This window comes from Dicentrarchus labrax, unplaced genomic scaffold (genome assembly GCF_905237075.1).
Source record: "Dicentrarchus labrax unplaced genomic scaffold, dlabrax2021, whole genome shotgun sequence".
In the NCBI taxonomy this organism is placed as follows: domain Eukaryota; kingdom Metazoa; phylum Chordata; class Actinopteri; family Moronidae; genus Dicentrarchus; species Dicentrarchus labrax.
In genome coordinates, this window is record NW_026136710.1 from 22,694,426 (window position 1) to 22,715,828 (window position 21,403).

The window sequence follows — 21,403 nt, forward strand, 5'->3', positions numbered from 1 at the left end:
TATGGACATTACCCTGCACTTTACTGCTTTATGCACTTCTAGTTAGATGCTTAACTGCCTTTCGTTGTCTTAGTACAATAAAACTGAATCTAATCTAATGTAATCTACAGTACGCTGTCACCAAGCTTCCTGCAAATGTTAGAATGTGGATTCTTGTTCAGAACTTAAACGAGCTCTAAGTGATATATTGTATAAGAGGAAAACGCACCATGGTAAAATAAGTGTTAACTAGCTCTACATTCTGACAGCCATCACCGATAGTGTTCAATCAAATTCACTTTAATTTGTACAGTGTCAGTTCTAAACAAGTCAGTAACATGGGTCTCTCAGTCCCTCCTTTCTGAAGTAAACACAGAATACATTTCTTGGTATCCTGTTTCCACTTTATCCAATCAGGAAAGAGAACTCCACAAAGAGGCGGTCCTTAAAGGCAGGCAGCTGAATTTCAGTGTGGTGGTGTGGACAGGAAGTTAGCCAAAATGCCACTTAAGACGTAAAATGACAGCAGGTGTCCAAATATATCAGATATTTTTATATATAATACAGACTCAACAACATCTTTCTAATTGTATACTGTTTTTCAGTACATTTCCAGATCTGGCTGCTCGTGTAGCAGTGCCTTTCTTCAGCAACACAATGACTTTACATTGACACACATACACAGTATTTTATATCACAGTCTGTTGACATGAAATGTCTGATTTATATAGACATGGAATCTCTTACATACTACATTTAACCGACTCATATACAATAATATTTACCTGAAACATGCTGAGATGTTAGAGTTAAGAGCACTTGAAAGAGTATAATAGCATTAGTTGTGGCTACAAACAGGTGATGTTAGTTCGTACATGTGCACCATATATTGTGATTGAAATAAGAATGGGAAAGATATGTCAGAGACAAGAGGAATGGAGAATAAAGTAAGGTTGAAAAACGGCCCCCACAGCGAGGGCAAGACAAGTTGTGTAATTGATTGCAGAACAACATGAGGTGCATTAGTCATACAATGAGCAACAATAGCAACAACAATCCATAGATTGTTTTAGTGAACTGGACAGGTGTTACTTTGGTTACAACACACAAGTATTGTTAAATGAAAAGAGAGATTTCCAGAAAAAGGCACACATCAATTGAGAAGGTATAATAAGGCAAAGAACAGTCAGTCTTCAACCAGTGAGCAGTGTCATCCACCTGGATCTTAATTCATATTTAAAAAATGATAGAATTTAGAAAGAACAACAAAATACACAGGCTTGGATGCCGGTGACAACCAAAAACACAACTAAAACACCATTAAAAATAGTTCTATTCAAACTTATTTCTGCATATACATCACAAAGTACTGTTTGGTTAATACAGGAAAGTGGCTCAGCTCTTTGAAAACCCGCTAAAAGCTTCTCTATACATGACGAGAGTTAGCTCACAGCAGCTTTATGATCATGCATAAATAAAGAGAGCTGCAGTCTGTGGAGGAACAGCGCTGTACTTGCTTCTAGCTGTGGTACAGGCGTATGCGCTGGGATATGTTGTTACGACAAAGAGGGCAGTTCTGCAGAGCGTCGCTGCAGACCTGACAGCAGCATACATGACCACAGGGCAGGAAGATGACCTGAGACTGGAGAGACGAGAAAGATAAGACATGAGTCAGCTGGAGGAGTGTGTGCATGTGTGCTAAGGTTTAATATTTTCACTTTGTTACTACAAAGATTTCGAGGTTTGTTTCTTTTTGGAGTTACTGCTTAACTTAACTGCTCAGTAACTAATTATCAGCTCCAGAAAAATGTTTAAAATTCCTTCTCAGTATTAGCTAAGGTAGCATTTTTGCTAACATTAGCTAAATTATCTGAAAACTGTGATTGTTGTTGCTACATATGTACATATGGTCCATGTATGTGTCACACAGAAAATAGATGTGATGTACCAGATGTCACCATATCATACCTCAACAGACTACATCAAGAAGATGTTAGAAGTTGTTGTTAAAAAGTCTTAATAGAGTTCTGAATTAAACACATTGTTTAATCTACTTTCTGCAGGTTGCAACTTCTGGACTATATCTACAACAATTAATCTATATCAATATATACATAATACAACCCCTGTATTCTTTCAGTGGATTTCTACTTTTTCCACTGAACAGATCAGTTTAGGACTGGTGAAGGCAGTTTGGCCGACTGATGCCCGTGCTGCTGAAAGTAAATAAAGTTTATTCATATATAGCTTACAAACAAAATAGGACCCAGGACAGAACCTTGAGGGACACCAACAAGTGGACTGTAGTTAGTTCTGTTGTGCTCCAGTGATATCTCACTACTGGTGAAAAGTTCATGAACTGTATTCATGTTCTAGACATGGTATGCCTCATCCTAGTTTTAGCATCTTTTGACCTTTAAACAATGCTGATAGGAAATAACAATAACAAGAGTAGTACTGATTATTGAGACTGAAGGGGTTACTTTCTGGTTTTTGCTGAGTTTTTTTTCTTACCCCGCTCTCCATGCAGACCACACACTCGGAGCTCCCTGGTCCCTCCACAGGGCTGGGGGCTGAAGGTGTGACGGGGGTCCCCGGGGTGAGTGGTGGGCTGGGGATCTGGGAAATGTTGGGAAGTAATGGAGGGGAGGCAGGGGGTGGAGCTGAGGGAGTTAGCTCTGCCTCCTCGTCCTGCAGGACAGCCTTACAAGCTCCTAGTACAGGAGAAAATAATCAGTGGACAGCAAACAGGTTTTCATTGACTTCCTGAGTTTCAATACCCTAAACATCATCCTCCATCCTTGAAAAAGGTGGAAATGTAAGTTTTTGCTATCTTAACATTAATCCATTTGTATAATTTGACAACATTCCTTGAGTTTCTTTGAGACTTTACTAAAAGCACTTTTCTGACAATGTCAGCAAAATTTGAACAGCATGAGCTTGCATGATTGTAGAGACTACATATCACGTTATTGTGACCAGTGTGGGCACAGACCATGTCTTTGCTTCAAAAACTCAGAGAGCAGATTGCAAAAGAAGCTATCTGTAGCAGTATGTACTTACAGTATGTATAACTGTATAATGTATAGAAACGTAGGTGTGTAATGTACCTTCAGCAGGGTGTTCCTGAGCCCACTTCAGAAGAGCTTTCTGGATTCCTATTTCATTAATGCCAAGCTAAAAAAAGAGAAATGAACAATGCTGATTATTCTGCACATTCATTAATAGTTACAACTGAATTACATTTTTGGCCACTTGAGGGCAGCACAACCAGCTGTAAACACAGTTTTCCTAAAATTAGATTTTATTTAAAATTGCAACCTATCGCCTATTGCATGGCATTATACAGAATTGTAACCCCTGTATTGTGACACGTTATTGCCAGTCCTGCCAATACACACCTACATTACCTTACAGTTATTAACTAAATGTAAGGTAAAGTGATTCCAGTATGTTTTAGGCTCATTTTAAGAGTTTTATTATATTTTGGTGATTATTGGTACAACATTGTAAAATTATTTTTATCAGGATAATCGTGACAAGAAATGTTCATATTGCCCCAAGCTTAGTGGACGGTAGGCAGTTCTCCAGTCTGCATGTTAATGGGTTCTGTACAGGTGCTGGTACATCAGCTCAAGCAAACACCACTTCTGCACAGGCGAGTGGTGACCTTGTGTTGACAAATAAGACAGCTGGTGTTGAAACGGAGAGTTACTGCATGTAGTCAAAGATCTCCAATGTCAGTGGCAACTGATGAGTAAGTGTTGCAGACAGACCTTCTTGAGGTCAGAGGAGTTCATGTGGCGAAGGGCCTCAGTGGTCACTCGATGATGAGCCAGGATGGGCAGGTAGTGCTGAGCTGACAGTTTGCACAGCAGGTTGACCAACTCTTTCTCCACGCCCGCTTCCTGCAATAAAATGACAGTTTAGGAACAGCACACTTTGGTTTCCAGTTGTTTCTGTGTGTCCTTTGCTTTGTACTGTACCTGCATGCGCAGTGACAGTGGCTTGGCATCCAACAGTCTCTGGTACTGGATCATCCAGTAGTTCTGCTGGTTGGACTCAGACTTCCGTTCCATCTCAGCCTGGAAAACACAAAGCAATTGCTGGTCTCATTTAACCACAGACTCTATTGATCCCAGGATGAGAAAGACTGAATGTTTCAGTTCAAATGAACTAACAGATTTGTGTTATCTGCCTCTAGAGCAGCACCATTTTGATAACACGTAATGCAGAGTTCACACTACATGATTTTAACCCTAATTAATTATTGAAACAATCCACCTGTCATTTCCACAATATTTCAATATTTGCAATATTTCTTAAATGGAATAGTGAGCTTTTTACTTGCATTGAAAGAGCTAATATGTATATTTTTAATATTTTTGGTCACCACTACAGAAACACTAGGTAACTGCTGAAGTATGATAAGGTTGTCTGATGCTGACTGCTGTTATTTGTTGATTAAATGGTTTAACTATTTGTATATTAATTACTGAAGCTGGCTAATCAGGCTAATTATCAGCTTATTGTATTGAGCTTCTAATGGCAGTATGCAGTAAATGGTTGCCCTTTGTGTGAGTGTTTTTAAAACTACTTTCCTAATTAAACACGAAGTTATAAATTACTCCTGATGAAACATATTTTGGAGACCAGACAGACTCAGATTCAGATTAGTCCTTGGGAAAGATCTTGAAGGGTGGACCCCCTTGTCGCTGAGTCCAGATTACAAGTAGTTTGAACAGTACAGCGATCTGAAGGCTTTGAAAGTCATGTAGTCTAACCAGAGAGGCGAGCATGAGACACTGAAAAAGAGAAGTGGTGCCCACTCAGGCCCGGCTATAGCCGTTTCCTCACCAGCACATGCCGCAGCTCCTGCTCCCTCTGGTCTCTCTGCTTCAGCAGCTGCTGCAACAAATCACTGAGAGCTGTGCGCTGCTCCACCAGAACCTCCTGCACACACACATACACCATGGCATCAGGTAGAATGACAATACACACTCACCAGTAAATACTGTTGAAGGACTGAACACACTAATATAATAATCATTCTTATCACTTCATTGAAATCATGTATTCAATATGCGTTTACTTCAGACCCTCTGTCCTTGACCCTCAGTGTGTACAATGATTAATTGTTTCCATGGAGCAATGACATGAATATAGCCAAAAGAAATGATATTAGAATCAATAGGAAGAAGAAACAAAAATCAAGTCAATGCGGGAGGGCAAAGGAAGAAGGCGGTGAAACCCACCTGCAGGTTCTCAGCATCCAGACTGCGTCTTTTAATCTCCAATTTAGTCAGCTGCTTTAATTCGCCCTCTATGAGCTTGATCTGGGGACAGTGGAGAGGCAAATATGAAGCGAGCAGGGAGAAGGGACATGCTGCTGAATGTCAGGATGAAAACATTGATGAGATGATTTCCTGTCTGGGGGTAATATTGCACAGGGTTTCGCGGGTACCCGGCACATAAACCAAAAAGTTAAAAACATCGAGGAGTACAAGTAAAAATGAGATAGCTATGGGCAGGCTGCAGGTGAAGTAAAATAATGCAGTTTCATTTTGTATTGGTGTTCTCTCAACAACAATTTCCACTGGGGATGGGTGGGGAAAGACCCCCTCACTATCAAAATCCTAATGTAGTCTCACTTTTGCACTTTCAGTTTGACTCATTCACTAAAACACTAAACAGTGTCCTCTTACAGTTCAACAACGTGATATGTAGTCTCTTCAACTTTCTGGTTCATTTTTCTTATCTATAGATAGTTTTTCATTTTCAACAAATTCTCAACAGCCTTACTTATCATTCAGCCGGATGAGCCAAATCATCTGTGATCTGAAAATATCAGTTATAACCTGTTGCTTCGCCCCATCTGTGATTTTAGCTCCCCATTCATTGGTCTGTGTCATGGCTGGAATCAGGGGGTAACATACAAAATGCTGAGCCAACAGGACAACTGGACCCATGACAGAGAAACAGCTAAAGGTAGCAAGACCTCCAGCTTTTTTACAAAGCAGGAGAAACACAACAGACTGTGCAGCAGCTCAGCAGGAGGACTCAGCGGGTACTGAAACAACATGCACGAAAGCAGTCTAGCTGCAATCAGTGACAACATTAACAAGCTACACAAATATTAAACTCTGTCAGGGTTTAAAAAGTAATGTAAAATGAGTCATACAGAATGTTAAACTGAGGAATGACATGCAGAATTTGTTCCTATAATAAGAGATGAGTGTAGTTCTGATGATGCACTATAATGATAATTTAACTATTTCTTAAAGGAATATCAGAACCATTTTTTATTTCCCAGAATGCAAAATCCTTCTTGAGCTTGAGCCATCCCTCTATATCATTTCTTTGTAATGTTACAAAGTACTATAGTAATATAAAATAAGATTTTGAACAAAAACTAAACTCGGATGTCTTGCAAAAAGGTTGTTCAAGCAGCCACAAAAACATGCATCGACATCCTCTACTGCACAGTTTTTCATGTGATGGTGAGCTCCATAAAAGAGACCAGTGACAGGTTTGACCCTAACCCCACCCATCGGCGCCCGGCCATACAGACCTGGTTGCGGATGTAGCCGTGTACAGCATCTTTCTGCAGCTGCAGGGCCTGGAATGCTGCTTTCTGCATCTCCTCCTGCAGTGAACAGTCAGAGGATAAGGCATTTTAAGCAATGTGTGAGACTTTGATTTACACCGAGTTAGGTCTCTCCACCAAGCTCTCTGATACTGGAGACAACGAGAGAAGACCTACCTCCTGTAAGATGTGGGAGATGGCTTTAGATTTGTCCAAAACATGGAGGGACAGCATATTGTCAAACTTCCTGTCCAAAGACTCCATACTGTTATAAGACAATGGAAGAGTTTACAACATGTGTCTTTTTGCTGTGTTTGATTTGTTTGCAATATTTACATCCATCCATTCTGATATGGCGTTTGTGTGTTTGTGTGTGGATGCTGAACCTTCTGTAGGTCTCGGACACCAGGCTCTGTCTGCGAAAGTCACTGGCCTCCTGTATCATGCTCATGGCACAGCTGTCTGACAGCATCTTCTGCATGGCAGCTAGAAACACAGAGAGGGAAGAGAGGGGATAGCAGGGGAAAGGAAAGATGTGTTGTGAGGGTACGAATGCAGAACAATGCAAAATTGCCGGATAAATAAAATAAAGAGATTGGTGTTGGATGAAAGGCCATTAAGTCTTAAACCCAAAGGTTTACCAGCTTACAGTTAATAAATCGATAGTGCAATCCACTTATTTTATTTAGTAAATCCATAAATTGATGAAAATACTTGCAAATATTAATATTAGTTTTTCTGGCTTTACTAAATTTACAATAGGTCCCTGACAAAATGAAGTACATGTTTAGGGTTCATGGTTTGTGAAAAACCGGGGCACTCCAGCCATGACTCCACATGCAGAAACACTGTATACGTGCTTACCTGCCACATCCCTCTTCCTCAGTGAATTGGTTTCTTCCTGTGTGATGGCAGTCAGATGCTCCATACGGATCCTGAGGGGGAAGTCAACAAACAATAATTTGTAGTAATCCTAGGCTGACTTTTAGCAGTAAGCATGGAGCCGAGCTGGGACGAGATACGATATTACTGCATATCATCATGAATTTTCATTATTGTGATAATCGTGTATATCTTTACATGGCTTGACTTGGAAAAGCTGACTTTCTCTACAGAAAAAAAAAGGCCTCCTGATATATTTTAAACAATGGGAAAAGGGGGAGCCCGAATCTTTCCAGTCATTTTAAAATTGTTCCTCATCATGGCTTTAGGCTCAGCTTGCCGTTGTAACCCCCATAAATAAATGTTTTAAACAGGATGTGTGGAAATAGTATAGATTCCAAAATACAGAACAGGGATGCAATAAATATATGTTTCTTGACTAAATGTAAGGTCAGTGATTCCAGTGTGTTTTAGTGCCATTTTTAAATTATGAAGTATATTCTCATGACTATCTCGTTAATATTGTGTATTGCAATTATTTTGGCCAAGATAATCCTGACATGAAATTTTTCATATTGTCCCAAAGAAACTAACTCATTCATACACATTCACAGCATCGGGAGCAATTTGGGGTTCAGTATCTTGCTCAAGGATACATCGACATGTGGCGGGAGGAGCTGGGGATCGAAAAGCAAGAAGGGGCGGGGCTTATGAAGGGTCATATCAGCTTCAGCCGAACTCAGCACTGTGGATTTTGTTGCCCATCGCTTACATGAGAGTTGCTATAACCAAGTGTGTAGATGTGCAGTAGTGGTGTAGTTATTATAGTATTTTCTTGTTTGTTTTTATTTTGTTTTCAATTCAATTAAGTTTCAATTAGTTTCTAGAGTGGTTAAGTTAAAGCTTGTCTCAGTTTTGTTTTTATGGTTTAAAAATGTTTAGTTTTAGTTTAGTTTTCATTAATTTCAGTGTTTTTTATATTAAATATGGGGGCTATTTGTTAGGGGCAGGATTTAAGTTCAGAACATATAAACATATGAACCAATGCCTACTCATGTTGTTGTGTTCAAATCTGACCACATTGACAAAGACTAAAACTAAAGACATTTCCTGTATTTTTATAAAAAAAATTTAACCTAAAAATAGCCAACGGTAAGTATGAGTTCACATCTTGCAGAGTGAGGCTGCAGGCGATCATTTTACAGTCTGTATGTAATCTGTGGTGTTTACTGTGCACAAAGACTTTGTTCCAAGACTTTAGTCTTAAACAAAGAGCCTTCTCCCAGGCAACACAGCTATCCCAGACCATCTGCACAGAGTCTAGGGAGAAGTGCTGTATTAACAGCAAACTGAGGGACCAAATGTACCTTGTTGATCAAAACCTGCCTACCCGTAGCTCACTGAACTACAGATATGAAGCGAACACAGTAAAAAGTGTTTATGACCTAGAGAAAGAAATATATCCTGAATAAGACTGTATCTGATGGACATAATGTTAGATAAGACACCTCTACACCACTGGCTATGAAATAATCACTTTACAGCCAGTTTATTAACAACTAAAGAGTGCTTCTTCTGCTACAGTATGCTGTGCCAAAATTTTGCTCCTCTGTGGTAAAGTTTTTAAGTCATGTCATTCTGTTTTTATTTTTTTTTCTCCTGGAAAGCACTTTGCATCCAACTTGGAAAGTGCTCTATAAATAGGCTCAGTATGGTAAGTGGAAAACAAATGGGTGAGTGCTGCTACATTCTGGAGTGCCTCATATCTTGTGGCTGTAATAGATCTGGATGTTATGGATCAGTAGTCTGTCTACTCACCGATCTTCCTCCATGGCTTGAAGAAACTCTGCACTCTTTTTCTGCCTGGGGAGATTTAAATAAATATACAGCAGTTAGCAGAGACTCATTTGTGAGCACTGTAGGCATAAAACATCTATAATGTGACGGACAAACAGGACTCTACATGGCCAGGTCCTACCTGTTTTTATCCATCAGCATGTTGCTGATGCGACTGCTGATGCCGTCTTCAGCTTGTCGGACTTTCTCCAGCACCAGCAGCCTCTCAGCCTCCTGAGCTCTCTGCTGTTGGTTGACCCCCTGCTCCAGACGCTCCTGCTCCTACACATCAGACAGAGCAGACATACTAATGTAGCTGAAAGCAAATCAAATCAAACAGAAAATAAAGACTCCATAATTGGTAGTAACTTCACTTGGTTGCTGGAGGTTAGCTGTTCACTGGAAATAGTTGGTGCAGTGCCAGTGTATACAGTCAACAAATGAGGTGAATTTTAGCCATTAGGTTTCTCTGAATGCCACTCATTTATTAACTAGTCAGAAGTTAACCATTCAGATACAAAGGACAGAAATGAGATGAAACCATAAATGCCAAATACTGACTGAAGCACCAAATGTGGATTAATCTGCAGCTGAAAAGAGTGCAGAACAAATCCTCCCACTTGAGTAATGTGAGCAGTGACCAGTTGGAGATTTCTGTTACAAATGCAACTATACATGTATTTGTGAGCTGTTTTTGCATCTGATTTACTTCCCAAGTAGGAACGAATGGTCTTGGAGCTGAGAGCCACAGACAGGGTAGGGAAGTTGTAGACTATTAAATCTTTTCAAAGGATTTTTTGACTGAATCAAGGGTCTAAACTTTAAGACTGTCATGTTATACTGACTAAAGCCCTTGATGCAATTGACTTGTAATTGTGGACAATATAAATAAAATTGACTTGACATGTATATTGAACACCTTAGAGTGATTTTTTTCCTGCTTGAACAGACACATAAGCTATTTGATGGCAAAACTTTATGCTAGGCTAACTTATGTGCTTTTTTAAAAATATTTAATTTAGTAATTTAGTTATTAAGATTAAAAACAAATGGATAAATTTAGAATGAAACTGAATGATGAACTGTACAATGAAGAGATGAGGCAGAGTACTCTGTATAGCCACATTAATCGTTTGCTTTGGTAAGCTCTTTCCAGAGTCCCATTTTTCGTTAAAAAGACACCATATGCATCCCTGAATGTCCCATCAGCTCACTGTTAAAATCCTCAATGACAACACAGTTTAAAATTGCATTTCAGAACAACAACAGTGAGTGGAGAGGCTCATTTAGGATTTTAAATCCAATGAGACAGCAACATACAAAGACACAGCTCCATCAGAGGATCAGTATTATCTACCCAGCACTAGTGCGAGTGAGCGTGGTGGGTACCTGTCGGACTGAGTTGAGCATGTTTTCCTTGCGGGAGGTGTTCATGAGTATAAGCTGGGTGTGCTCATTTTTCTTCTTCTCCAGTTGCCGCTCGAAAGCTAGCTTCTGCTGCTGCTTCTGCACCTGAAGGACAGAGGGACGAGTCAGAGCGTCTTCATACTGACGCTACACTGTATGTGTAAATGTGTATGTCAACTGCTACGCGTTGTTACGAGTCTGCAATGCAACCAAAGTGCCAGCCAGTAAAACTAAAAAGATAAAGGCGACACACTCATATGTGTCTTTAGTCATATCAGGTTAGCTTATGTTACCAGAACATTAGCTAACCAACGATTGATGTAAATTAGCTAGGTAGTTAGCTGCCGTTTTGCTAACATTAGCTTTCAGGTTTAACTAGCTAGCTAAAGATTGATGTAGATTAGCTAACTACTTAGCTAGGGCCTTGCTAACATTAGCTAACTTAAGAAGATCTGTTCTAACCATCTAGAACAAAGAATATCTAAGTACAGGAAAGGAGAAAGTTGACTGACTGAGGCTAGCTCAACTGTTATTGGAGCACAGAGTAAAAAGGGGCGGGATTTAGGAAGGGTCTGATGAGAGTGAACCAAAACAGTAGAGTTTCAGACCATAAAACAAAAAACTGTGGGAAACTGTAGAGTTGGTGACAATTGGGTTTGTCATTACAAGTGACCTCTTTCACATGACACATTGTCATTTGATCCATTGTTAATTTAAAAATATTGATTAGTGCAGCTTTAAATGCAAGCAGGGATATTCTCTGATCAGAAAAACAAGGTAAAACCAATCCTCTAAGAAACTGCGCTGAAGAAAGGGGACTGTCTTGCCTAAGCTGTCTTAACATAGTAAGCCATGAGCAAAACAGGGAGCCCCCAGAGACAGGCTGAATCTAACAGCGATTGTGTCTCTAGAGTCACACACCTTTCTCTTCTCATAGTCGCTGAATTTGTTCTGCAACAGAAAGTGAGAAAAAAAATTAATAAGACTTTGAATTCATACAGTGTAAGCAGCAGTTGACAAGGTAAACAAAGTGAACAGCATTACCTGCCAGGCCTCCTCCAAGCCGTCCAAACAGTCAGAGTTCTGTTTGCCACTGTCACTCTCCAGCACTGGCAGGAGATACTGGGATGGGGGGCAGTACTCCTCTCCCAGTTCTGAAAACAACAATATTCTCTGATATAGTCTGAAGATGAATTAACCTGCATTTCCCCTAATGGACTACTTGCCCCTCTGTGGTAATAAAATCCTATTTTGAAAATTGAAACCGCAGTTCAATGTAGCTTTAGTTTTTAAATGATATAGAACTCCACTGTCATCAAAACTATTAACTACAATATTAAAACTAGAAGACTGCGAGTATATAAGAGTTGTACATGTGCATTGGCTGACACTAGCTCTGTGTTGTGAGTGTGTAAGCAGTAAGTAGCATAAGTAAACCCTCACCAGAGCATAGGAAGCGCTGGATGCTCTCTGTGCCCTCTGTACACACAGACACAGGTGGGTAGGACATCGTGGCAGCATCAAGTGTAAAGCTCTGTCACAGCACACATACACACAAATGGTTTGTACAAAACCATATCCAAGTTATATTAAGTATTCCTGTAAGTTTGAAACCCAGGACACACCTCTAGTGTGCGGATGTAGGCCAGCGTTTTGGGCAGCTGGACGATGTTGTTGTCACTCACATCCAGGGTGCGCAGGCTGCTCAAAGAACAAACTGAGGAAGGCAGCTCACTGAGACAATTACCTATACAGACACACAGTGACAGGGAGCAACAGCGTCATTGGACCCGTACATGTCCTTTCACTCAAGGAAGTAAGCAAGAAGCTGTTAGCGTCATACCCTTCAAATTGAGCGTCTGCAGAAGCCGCAGATCCCCGATGGAGTCCGGCAGTGCCTTTAAGCGGTTCTTCTCCGCATTCAGAATCTGACACAAAATGGACACACATGGAGGTTGAGGGTCAGTGTGCTTGGCATCCAACAGAAAAACAGAACATTTTGTAGTTTTTTCTTTTTCTCATTTCTATTTTCAAAACATAGAGAAAATTGGTTGTTCTTTGATTTCCATTTTATTTTCAGAACAAAAAAAGTTTTTTACTTCGTAAGTAAGTAATTTTTTTATTTTTATGTCAGAACAGCTTGTTCACTGATTTTGGTTTTCACACTTAAAAACAAAAAATCAGTTGGCCACAAAGTACACTGACCGTTTAGTAGCATTCACTTTATTTTTCTCTGTACCAGGAGTTGAGTTCAGAATGGCTTTACCTGCAATGACGCCAGCTTCCCAATGTCCTCTGGGAGAGAGGTGAGCTTGTTCTCATGCAGATCCAAAACCTTTGATAGCAGAAAGATTCAGTCAAGTTTATCTATGGTTAGCAATAACGCAGGCGTCAAAGATTAGGCTTCTTTCTTTTTTTGTAGAGGTAAATAAATAAAAGAGTATAAATCATAACCTTTTTTTCACCTTTCTATTAGTAAATCCATAATATGACATTTTAGCCACAGTACAGCCATACCATTATGACTAAGACAGTACAGCAATGCAATCCCTGACCTAACTCCTTCCCTATGGGTTCCACTATACATGCAGAAACAGTGCACTGCAAAGTAAATAAAGAAAGTAAACAGAGATTAGGCTAGCAGGAGCTGTTTCTGCTTATGTGGTCATAAAAATGCACAAATCGTCATAAAACCTAGCATCTAACTACTTTATGCTGGAAATGAGCAGTGGAAAGAGGACGGCAACATAAGACCAAACTAACTACAATTATGTCCACAAACTGGTTTTAAAAGCATACAATGTTGCAATACACTTAAACTTCCCATCATGCCTGTGTCTAGTTAACATTACCTTTAAAGTGGAAAGAGTGCTGATGTCACAGCCTCTGGGTACCAATGACTTCAGCTCATTGTTATGGAGGATAAGGACCTGAAGGAGAGAAACAGAGGACATGTCTGACTGCTGACAATCAAGGACACACAGACACAGGCATGTGGTTGAAACTACATGTCCATGTTGCATTCTTACCTTCTTCTGTAGCACCTTGCAAATGGAAAAAGCACCTGAGGGAACCTGTGGCAGAACAGACCACAGGTGTCATTGTCTGCAGTATTAGCCACACACTCAGTAATGCAGACTTTTACAAACCGTTCTGCAGATACAGCTGTACTGCTAACCACATCATTGGTCCAACTCTTTACTTAACAAAGACATGAGATTAATATGGATTTTTCCATCCCGCTCTCAGAAAGAAAGGGATTAAATGGGAAAGCAGAAAAAGGATATAAATAAAATCCCCAAATACTGAACTATTCCTTTAAGTTAACTTGGTAGTACTTTTGTACTGTTTTGTAAAACATAAGAGTTTTACAGCTAGTCATCAGTTAAGTTTGCTACATGCCTGTTGACAGTAACATACTCACCTCTGAGAGCTCACAAGCTGAGATGTCCAGGATGTCATCAGCACCTGCCTCCTTAGACTGAAGAACAAGAATAAAAAATTTGGGTAGATGGTTGCACTATAACAATGAAGATGATTTACAATGAACTTTAAGTTCTCGTCTGTAACTTTTTGCCTAAATTATGAACTTTTTGAAGTCTCAGAAATAAAATCTAGCCCTACCCCTTTAATCCTCGTCACCAAATTTGATACAGAATGCACTGTGGACCATGCTGGAAAAAGTTACTTTGCAAATTTGCTCACATACATATCAAAAAAAAGGTCATGTCTTTGGTGGGCATGTCTAGATTTGTCATGACAGGGTGATCATAAAAATTGGGTGCCATTTGGCCAATAGCTGGCACTGTAGCATCATCATCTAACTATAAAGGAAGGAAACGTTAAGCGCTCTTCTTACCCGGCACAGCTGATATTCCAGTCTCTTCTGGGAGTCATCGCTGGGTTTCCTCTTTTTGAAGAACAGAGGCATCCTGAGTCCCGCCTGTCCTGCTGTCTCTCTGCCTGCCGGGTTTCCTTCGTGCCCCTCCACCACAACGAGACCTGCTCCCAGGGACAAATGAACCGGTGGGAAAGCACTGACGACACCGCCGGCACACTGAAAAGTAAAAAGACTGTGATGTTAAGGACTAATCAGATGAAGCAACATGACTTTAACACATCTTGCAGATAACCCTTTTGAAGTTCCACAATGATGACTCCAAACTAAAATTAAATGTGGAAATTGTACAGAAAAAACACAACACTGACATAATACCTCCGTAAACACTGTTATTGTGAATGTGTTAGTTGGCCATTTACACATTCATCAAATCCAGAGCGACATTATCATTCATTTGCCCCAGTCCAATATTCACTCTCTTTTAGCTCTGTTTTTGGTCTCCACCAACTCCTGAGAAAAATATCTGGCTATTCAGCTGCTAAATGCTCCACTATGTTCACCAGCTTGTCACTAACTGGGTCTTATTGCTGTTTGGACTTACAGCTGGACAGGTAGTGTATTGTGGGTGTATCAGAGAAAACAGCTGCCTGCAGCATCTGGAAATGTAGTTGATGGGAGCAGAGTTTGAGGTCCAGAAATGTAACACATTAGCTAAACCAAATCTCTGTAAAGCTGAGGGAAACTGCAGAATCTGATACATTTCTGTAAATGTGTACTACGAGTAACACCTTAATCATGAGTTGTTTGATCCATTGTTAATATAAAATATTCAGTGCAGCTTAAATGATCTAAATGTCTAAAAGCCACCATCTCCAACAGTTGCTTGCATACATTGAGAATACATTTAATTTACTCATTCTATTTTCTAAGTTCTATAATTGCTGCTGTGTTCTCAGGTTAGTGTTTCATGGTGGAACACTGGATCTGAAATAAGGACCACCTCTGCTATCTTCATAACAAATAACATACTTTAACATAAAATAAAACATTAACATCCAAGAGAAAACAAGCAGGTGGGCTATTCCATGCAGCAAATGCCAGTCTGATGAGATTTACTAATTTCAAAACTGTCTGTACTGTAGATTGGCAGAAATAACCTTGAACAGGATCAAACCTGTGAACAGAATACGGTGGTCATTCTTAGCCTTTCACTGGGCTCACTTCTAGTCAGTGAAACAAGGGTGAAATTAAAACATTCCCTATTTTTCTGGGGATCCCATGGAACACCCTCAAAGACCCCCAGAGGTGTCCAAACCACAGGTTGAGAACCACTGGGAGAAAATCATGTTCTTGTTTATTCTTTCATCCTTCAGGAGGCTCCCTGCTTTCTGATGACCTCTCATTGGAAGAACATTTCAGTCCATTCCAACCTGCTCTACTGAAAGATAGAAAGATGCTCATAAATCTGAAAATCTACACAGAGGCCAGCGTTGGTAGATCCTGTAAGTCCACACTTCCTGCAGTTGCTACATGGCAAAAGCCTACCAGCATATTTCCATTTCATTTTGGTGTTCATTAAGAAAACGAGTTAGCTTTATTTGTACAGCAACAAAGCCCCAGAAAAGCAACCCTCTCAGGCCCGGCCTGTGATACAACATGTCCACTCATTTAAAAAAAAAAAAAAAAAACGAAACAAAACTGGGTTGTGGAAGCAACACACTGTTTTACTACTGACACAGTACTAAATCTAGGACTGACCGCCAGGGCAGTAATTTAAACTGATGACCAGTGCTGGATGGAAAATACACAGACCTCAAGCTGTGGAGCCTTAAAGTCTGAAACTACTAGAGGGTTTTTGATGCAGAACTGATGCCTGAACATGCAAATACACTTAGCGAGTGCAGAATAGATTTCTGTTTGCTCCAACAAATTCAGTTTTTGCAAAATATATTTTTCTGTGCTCCAAATCTGCCATTGCTCGCTCAGAAATGAGGGACAAATATAATACCATAGTTTGATCAATAAATGCATCACTGCAAACCGCAGTGCAAATGCAAACCTTTTTCTGATTGGTATACAGAGATGAAAACTTACATACAGACAGAGACACACACAGACAGACAGACACACACAGACAGACAGACAGACACACACACACACACACACACACACACACACACTTTGAACATTATTATAATTATTATTATTATTTAGACAAATAATCACAAACTCACGACAGGGACATTGTATATTTGAAGAAAACTGATTTTAAATCTAAAAAAGGGAGGGAGAAGAACAAAGAACTTGTTTAAATATTTACAAGCTCAAACAAACTGTTTACATACAAGCTAAACAAACACCCAAATCCAGACATCTAGAGAGAAAGAGTGAGAGAGAGAGAGAGAAGGTCATGCATGACTCCCACACCTCATATACTGACTGCCTGCACACGGCACAAGAGGAGAGGGAGAGACCCCAGAAGAGCTGTGGACTGCGGTTACTCTCAGCAGTAGGCATGGGAGTACTTTACTATAGAGAAACTATAGTGGTTGGGAAACTTGCGAAAAAAGGCAAAAGTCCCTATCTAGAGCCAGTGTTTGGTTTGTCACTTCTAGGCTACTGTAGCAACGTGGCAGTTTGACATGGCAGTGAAAGAACGCTCTCACTGTACGTTAGATAAAAACAGCTCATTCTAAGGTAACGAAATGCAACCATTCTTATTTTCAGGTGATTATTCACTAATGAAAACCCAACTATGAATATTATATCCCATTTCTGACACTAGATCCTCCTCCATGTTACACACTGGGTTTTAATAGTTGACAACTAATCTAATTAATCTACTTATTGTTGCAGCTCTAGCTCTGGTATTTTAGACACTTTCCTCCCATTATCTTATCAAAAATAAGAAAAGATGGACATTTTGTGAGTAAAATGGGATCTACAAATACATAACAACACAGCCAGGATCAGGAAATATGGAAGCAAGAAGCTGAAAAATATAAAGTGAATGGAAAGTGATATGATGATAGCGATATCTATTGGATATCATATTTTCAGCTATTGAGTTATTGAGACGACCTTAACAACATCTGTTGAGAAGTCGACCACTCCATCTGTTAATATTTAACGCCTGTGAATGTAACTTCATTGCATTTCAATGTGCAACCCAGTGCTGTGAACTGCCCCTTCCATGTAACGTTACCATGGGGCTTCTGGCTGTGGATGTGTTCTCCTTAATACATCCATGACGTGAGGAAGAGGAGGGCTGACTACCGTAAATCACGTAGCTACCGTTACATAGCTAAGAGAGTAACTAGCACACACACTGCCAAATGGTTAGCAACCTCGCTACTCTTACAACAACTGCCGTACAACTACCTATGCTAATATCAATAGCAAGAATGTGAATATATAACGTACATAACGTTAGCTCTTCCACACAGACTTAACGGCAAGGCTCATAACGTTAGCTTCCCTATGACAACTTACCAGCTAACGAAGCTAGCATGTAAACAGTAAGCCAGCCACACACTGTAACGACACGGTGAAGTGAAGCTAACGCTGGGTATCATACTCACAGGCTGTGTGTGGACGCTGTCACTCCTCACTCTGCTGTGTAACGTTAGCTCAGCTAAAACATAAAGGGGGAGTTCCGCTATTGGCTAACGTTGTACGTTAACAGTTAACGTTAACAGTTAACGTTAGTCCGTGGTTGGCCAAGACCGGAAATCCAACGTAACGTTATATTATTATATGTTACTTTCCGAGTTTGGATAAATGCACCAGTATTTACGAGTCTTCATTTTATGAGCCCTGCCCAGCTGACTCGTGTTCCTCTGACGAAGGATGCTTCATGAGACCACAACAAATAACCACATCATCTCTTCTTCTTGTAGCCAGGGTTAGTTATTAACGGATTGGAACTCGCTATGCGGCGCATATCGCCCTCTACAGGAAGGAGTGTGCAGTACCATGACCCAAAGGTATAGTGTTACATCATGTAGTCCAGTGGTTTTCAACCTTCTTCTTTAAGGGACCCCTGACCAAGTGACATATTTTATAAACATGTATTATTGTTTTGTTGTAATATTACTATATTGTTAATAAAGCTGGGGGGGAAAGCATGTGAACATCCTGGCATACCAGGGGCAGATGTACAGGGCTGGCATAAAAAATGCCTGGCCTGTGTAGGTTAGCTGTCAAATTTACACACATTAATTTAGAATAATGTGCAATAAAATGGAAATTAATTCAATTTAGATTAAATGGTAGGCTTAAGTTAAATGAAAAAAGACATGTATTTCAAATATTTGTGAAGAAAAAATGTATTTGTAAATAAAACAATGTATTGATTTCTAATGCCACCTGATATTTCTATTCAATGCTCTGCAATTAACTCAGCATATATTTCTGCCACCCCTAAAATAGTTCTCTAGATCTGCCCCTGCCTGGTACAGAGTTGCTTCCTGGGGGAAAAACAGTTTTGCTTACAGAGAGTCAATAAACAATATCTTTTTGCAGGTGAGTCCACTATATAATGCAGTAAAGTAAATTCAGCTTACATTTGCTATTTCAAGTCTCTATTTCACCTTGCATGCTAACAGTCTGTCCACCAGAGGTCACACTCTGCACAATTTCATTGAAGTTTGCAGAGTGCGGGGTAGAAAACATACAAAATGTGTGTATGTATAAATGCTTACAATATTAGTTTTATTTATTTCTGTAACTGACTGAGCTCCAACGTGTCAGATTAAGTAGAAAATGTAAGCAGCCTCCACCCTTTTATAGCTACTAATTAATACAGGTTTGTGGTTTTAAGCCACATCACACCTTAATGTCTATAGTCCCCTCCGCTGTCTGCAGTTGGAGCAAGTAACAAAGTGAGTTTCACCTGTGCTTTATTATTCCTGCCATTAAGTAAACAGATTGGTTCCCCCAATGTCTTCTGATATACGCCTGTTCTGGGTAATAGGACTATTAACATAACCAGATAACCTCTGAGACTCTGGCTCCCTGAGCAGCACTATCCCAGACAGTAAAACTGTGCTGTGCTTATTACAGACCTCTGCAGGTGTGATGTATGACCGTGGCTCAGACTATAGGCTTAGTTAGACCACAAGAGGCACACGGAGCGGACTATAAATAACCACATAATTAAAGGCGTTGACAGGGAACTGACATTGTGGTTAGAACAGTTTCCCCCTGAGCCCCCCTCTTTGGCCTCACAGCAATGCAACTTTAAAACAGCAGTGTATCCTTAAATGATGTATAAGAGTATGCTTTCATTCCTATTTAGACTTGAAGTTGAATTCAGGACCGTTTAAGGATGGTCTTCAGTTACAGTGTTGTGGTAGGTTTATATTTAGTATATTGTAATTTTTAATTGGATAAGCACTGGTGGGCTGCACTTAACTCCCCCCTCCAGTCAGAAATCAGAGTTTCTCCCTGTCCCCACAGTGTGCTGTTTGAATGCTGTTTGTGCAGAGTGTGACAGTAGAAGGATCTGATTTTAAGGGGCGGGGCCTAACTGCAGGATTTGTGACATCACAAATAATTTGGAAGTCAGTCCAGTATCAACTTGTACAGTGTGATGTAGAAACTTGAAGCCACCAGTGCTCATCCACTGAGAATGGACTTTACAGTGAAGGAGGAGACATCTTGTGTTCAGCAGGAAAACTTTAGAAATGAACAACATTTGCATATTCAGAGATTCTGGAGGTTTTAATGAGCTAGAAGGAGTTTGCTAGTGTTTTGTTAACATTATCCTTCAGATGTAACAAGTTAATGATTGATTGAGATTAGCAAGCTAGTTACCTAGCAAACTAACAATTGATGTAAATTACCCAGCTAGTCAGATCAATGGAGTCTTTAAAACACCAGTGTATGCCTAAATGATGTACAAGAGTATCTTTTGATTCCTATTTAGACTTGAAGTTGAATTCAGGACCGTTTATGCAACTTTATGCAACTTTAAAACACCAGTGTATCTTTTTACATTTTTAAGAATTTTAGTGTGAAAATTATACTTTTTTGTGGAAAAAACATATCAGACACATGAACATCAATTTTTATTTATAAATAGTCACCATGTACTACAAAGAGTGATAAAGCTGTAACTTCCCTCAACAAAACTAACAGGTGAGCCCTTGAAGTCACAAAAGAAATTATTGGGTTTTTTTTGGCCTTTTCGTGGCTTTATGGGATAGGACAGCTGAAGATCGACAGGAAAGGTGGGTAGAGAGAGGGGGGATGACATGCAGCAAAGGGCTGCAGGTCGGATTCGAACCCAGGCCACTGCAGCAACTCTGTACATGGGTCGCCAGCTCCACCGACTGAGCCAACCGGGCACCCGAAATTATTGTTTTTTATCTTGCTGCACAAGATAAATGTGCGTACAAATTATTAGGCTATCTTGTGCAGATAAGATAAAGGGGCCATTTACTTTTCACATTTTAAGTAGCCTACAGCTGTAATACTGATTTTTCAAGTAGAACTGTAGTACTGCTACTTTTACCTAAAGCATCTAAACACTTATTCCAACACCAGTGATAATGATAGTGTTTTTTACAATGGGCCTTTTTCACAGCGGCCATTTTGACATGAATGTCGTGTTTACCCTACTGTTCAATCAGTATGGCTGCTGTGAAAACTTTGGTTGTACTATATTGGTATGAAAGAGCATTCAAGGACACATCAATAGTATACCCTGCTTAAGTATACATATTTTATTTTTTCTGTTTGTTGTGGTTTTGTTTTTCTTTACTACTATAGGGGTGGACGGGAAGGATGGGTGATATGAAGATACTCAGTGCTGCTTTTTTTATACTCCTCTGAAAAAAATGGCTGCTGTGAAAAAGGTCTATTGTGAC

The 21,403-nt window shown here is 39.9% G+C and overlaps 1 protein-coding gene and 1 long non-coding RNA gene across 2 annotated transcripts in view; one reads left to right on the forward strand and one right to left on the reverse strand.

The window, feature by feature from the left end:
- LOC127371015 (uncharacterized) overlaps positions 1 to 21,403 on the forward strand; it is a 91,966-nt gene that overhangs the window by 24,337 nt on the left and 46,226 nt on the right. The window lies entirely within an intron of this gene.
- On the reverse strand, positions 264 to 18,420 carry lrsam1 (leucine rich repeat and sterile alpha motif containing 1). The gene is made up of 25 exons (XM_051413515.1): positions 18,113 to 18,420; positions 14,550 to 14,747; positions 14,115 to 14,171; positions 13,720 to 13,764; positions 13,543 to 13,620; positions 12,957 to 13,025; positions 12,534 to 12,618; positions 12,316 to 12,437; positions 12,134 to 12,224; positions 11,735 to 11,844; positions 11,612 to 11,641; positions 10,673 to 10,795; positions 9,426 to 9,565; positions 9,266 to 9,310; positions 7,430 to 7,500; positions 6,952 to 7,051; positions 6,743 to 6,830; positions 6,551 to 6,625; positions 5,235 to 5,315; positions 4,837 to 4,932; positions 3,966 to 4,064; positions 3,756 to 3,887; positions 3,090 to 3,156; positions 2,494 to 2,693; positions 264 to 1,621 (listed from the first exon to the last, which is right to left on the reverse strand). Exons 2-25 carry the CDS (start codon positions 14,619 to 14,621, stop codon positions 1,499 to 1,501), a joined length of 2,199 nt encoding a protein of 732 aa, XP_051269475.1. The 5' UTR covers positions 14,622 to 14,747; positions 18,113 to 18,420; the 3' UTR covers positions 264 to 1,498.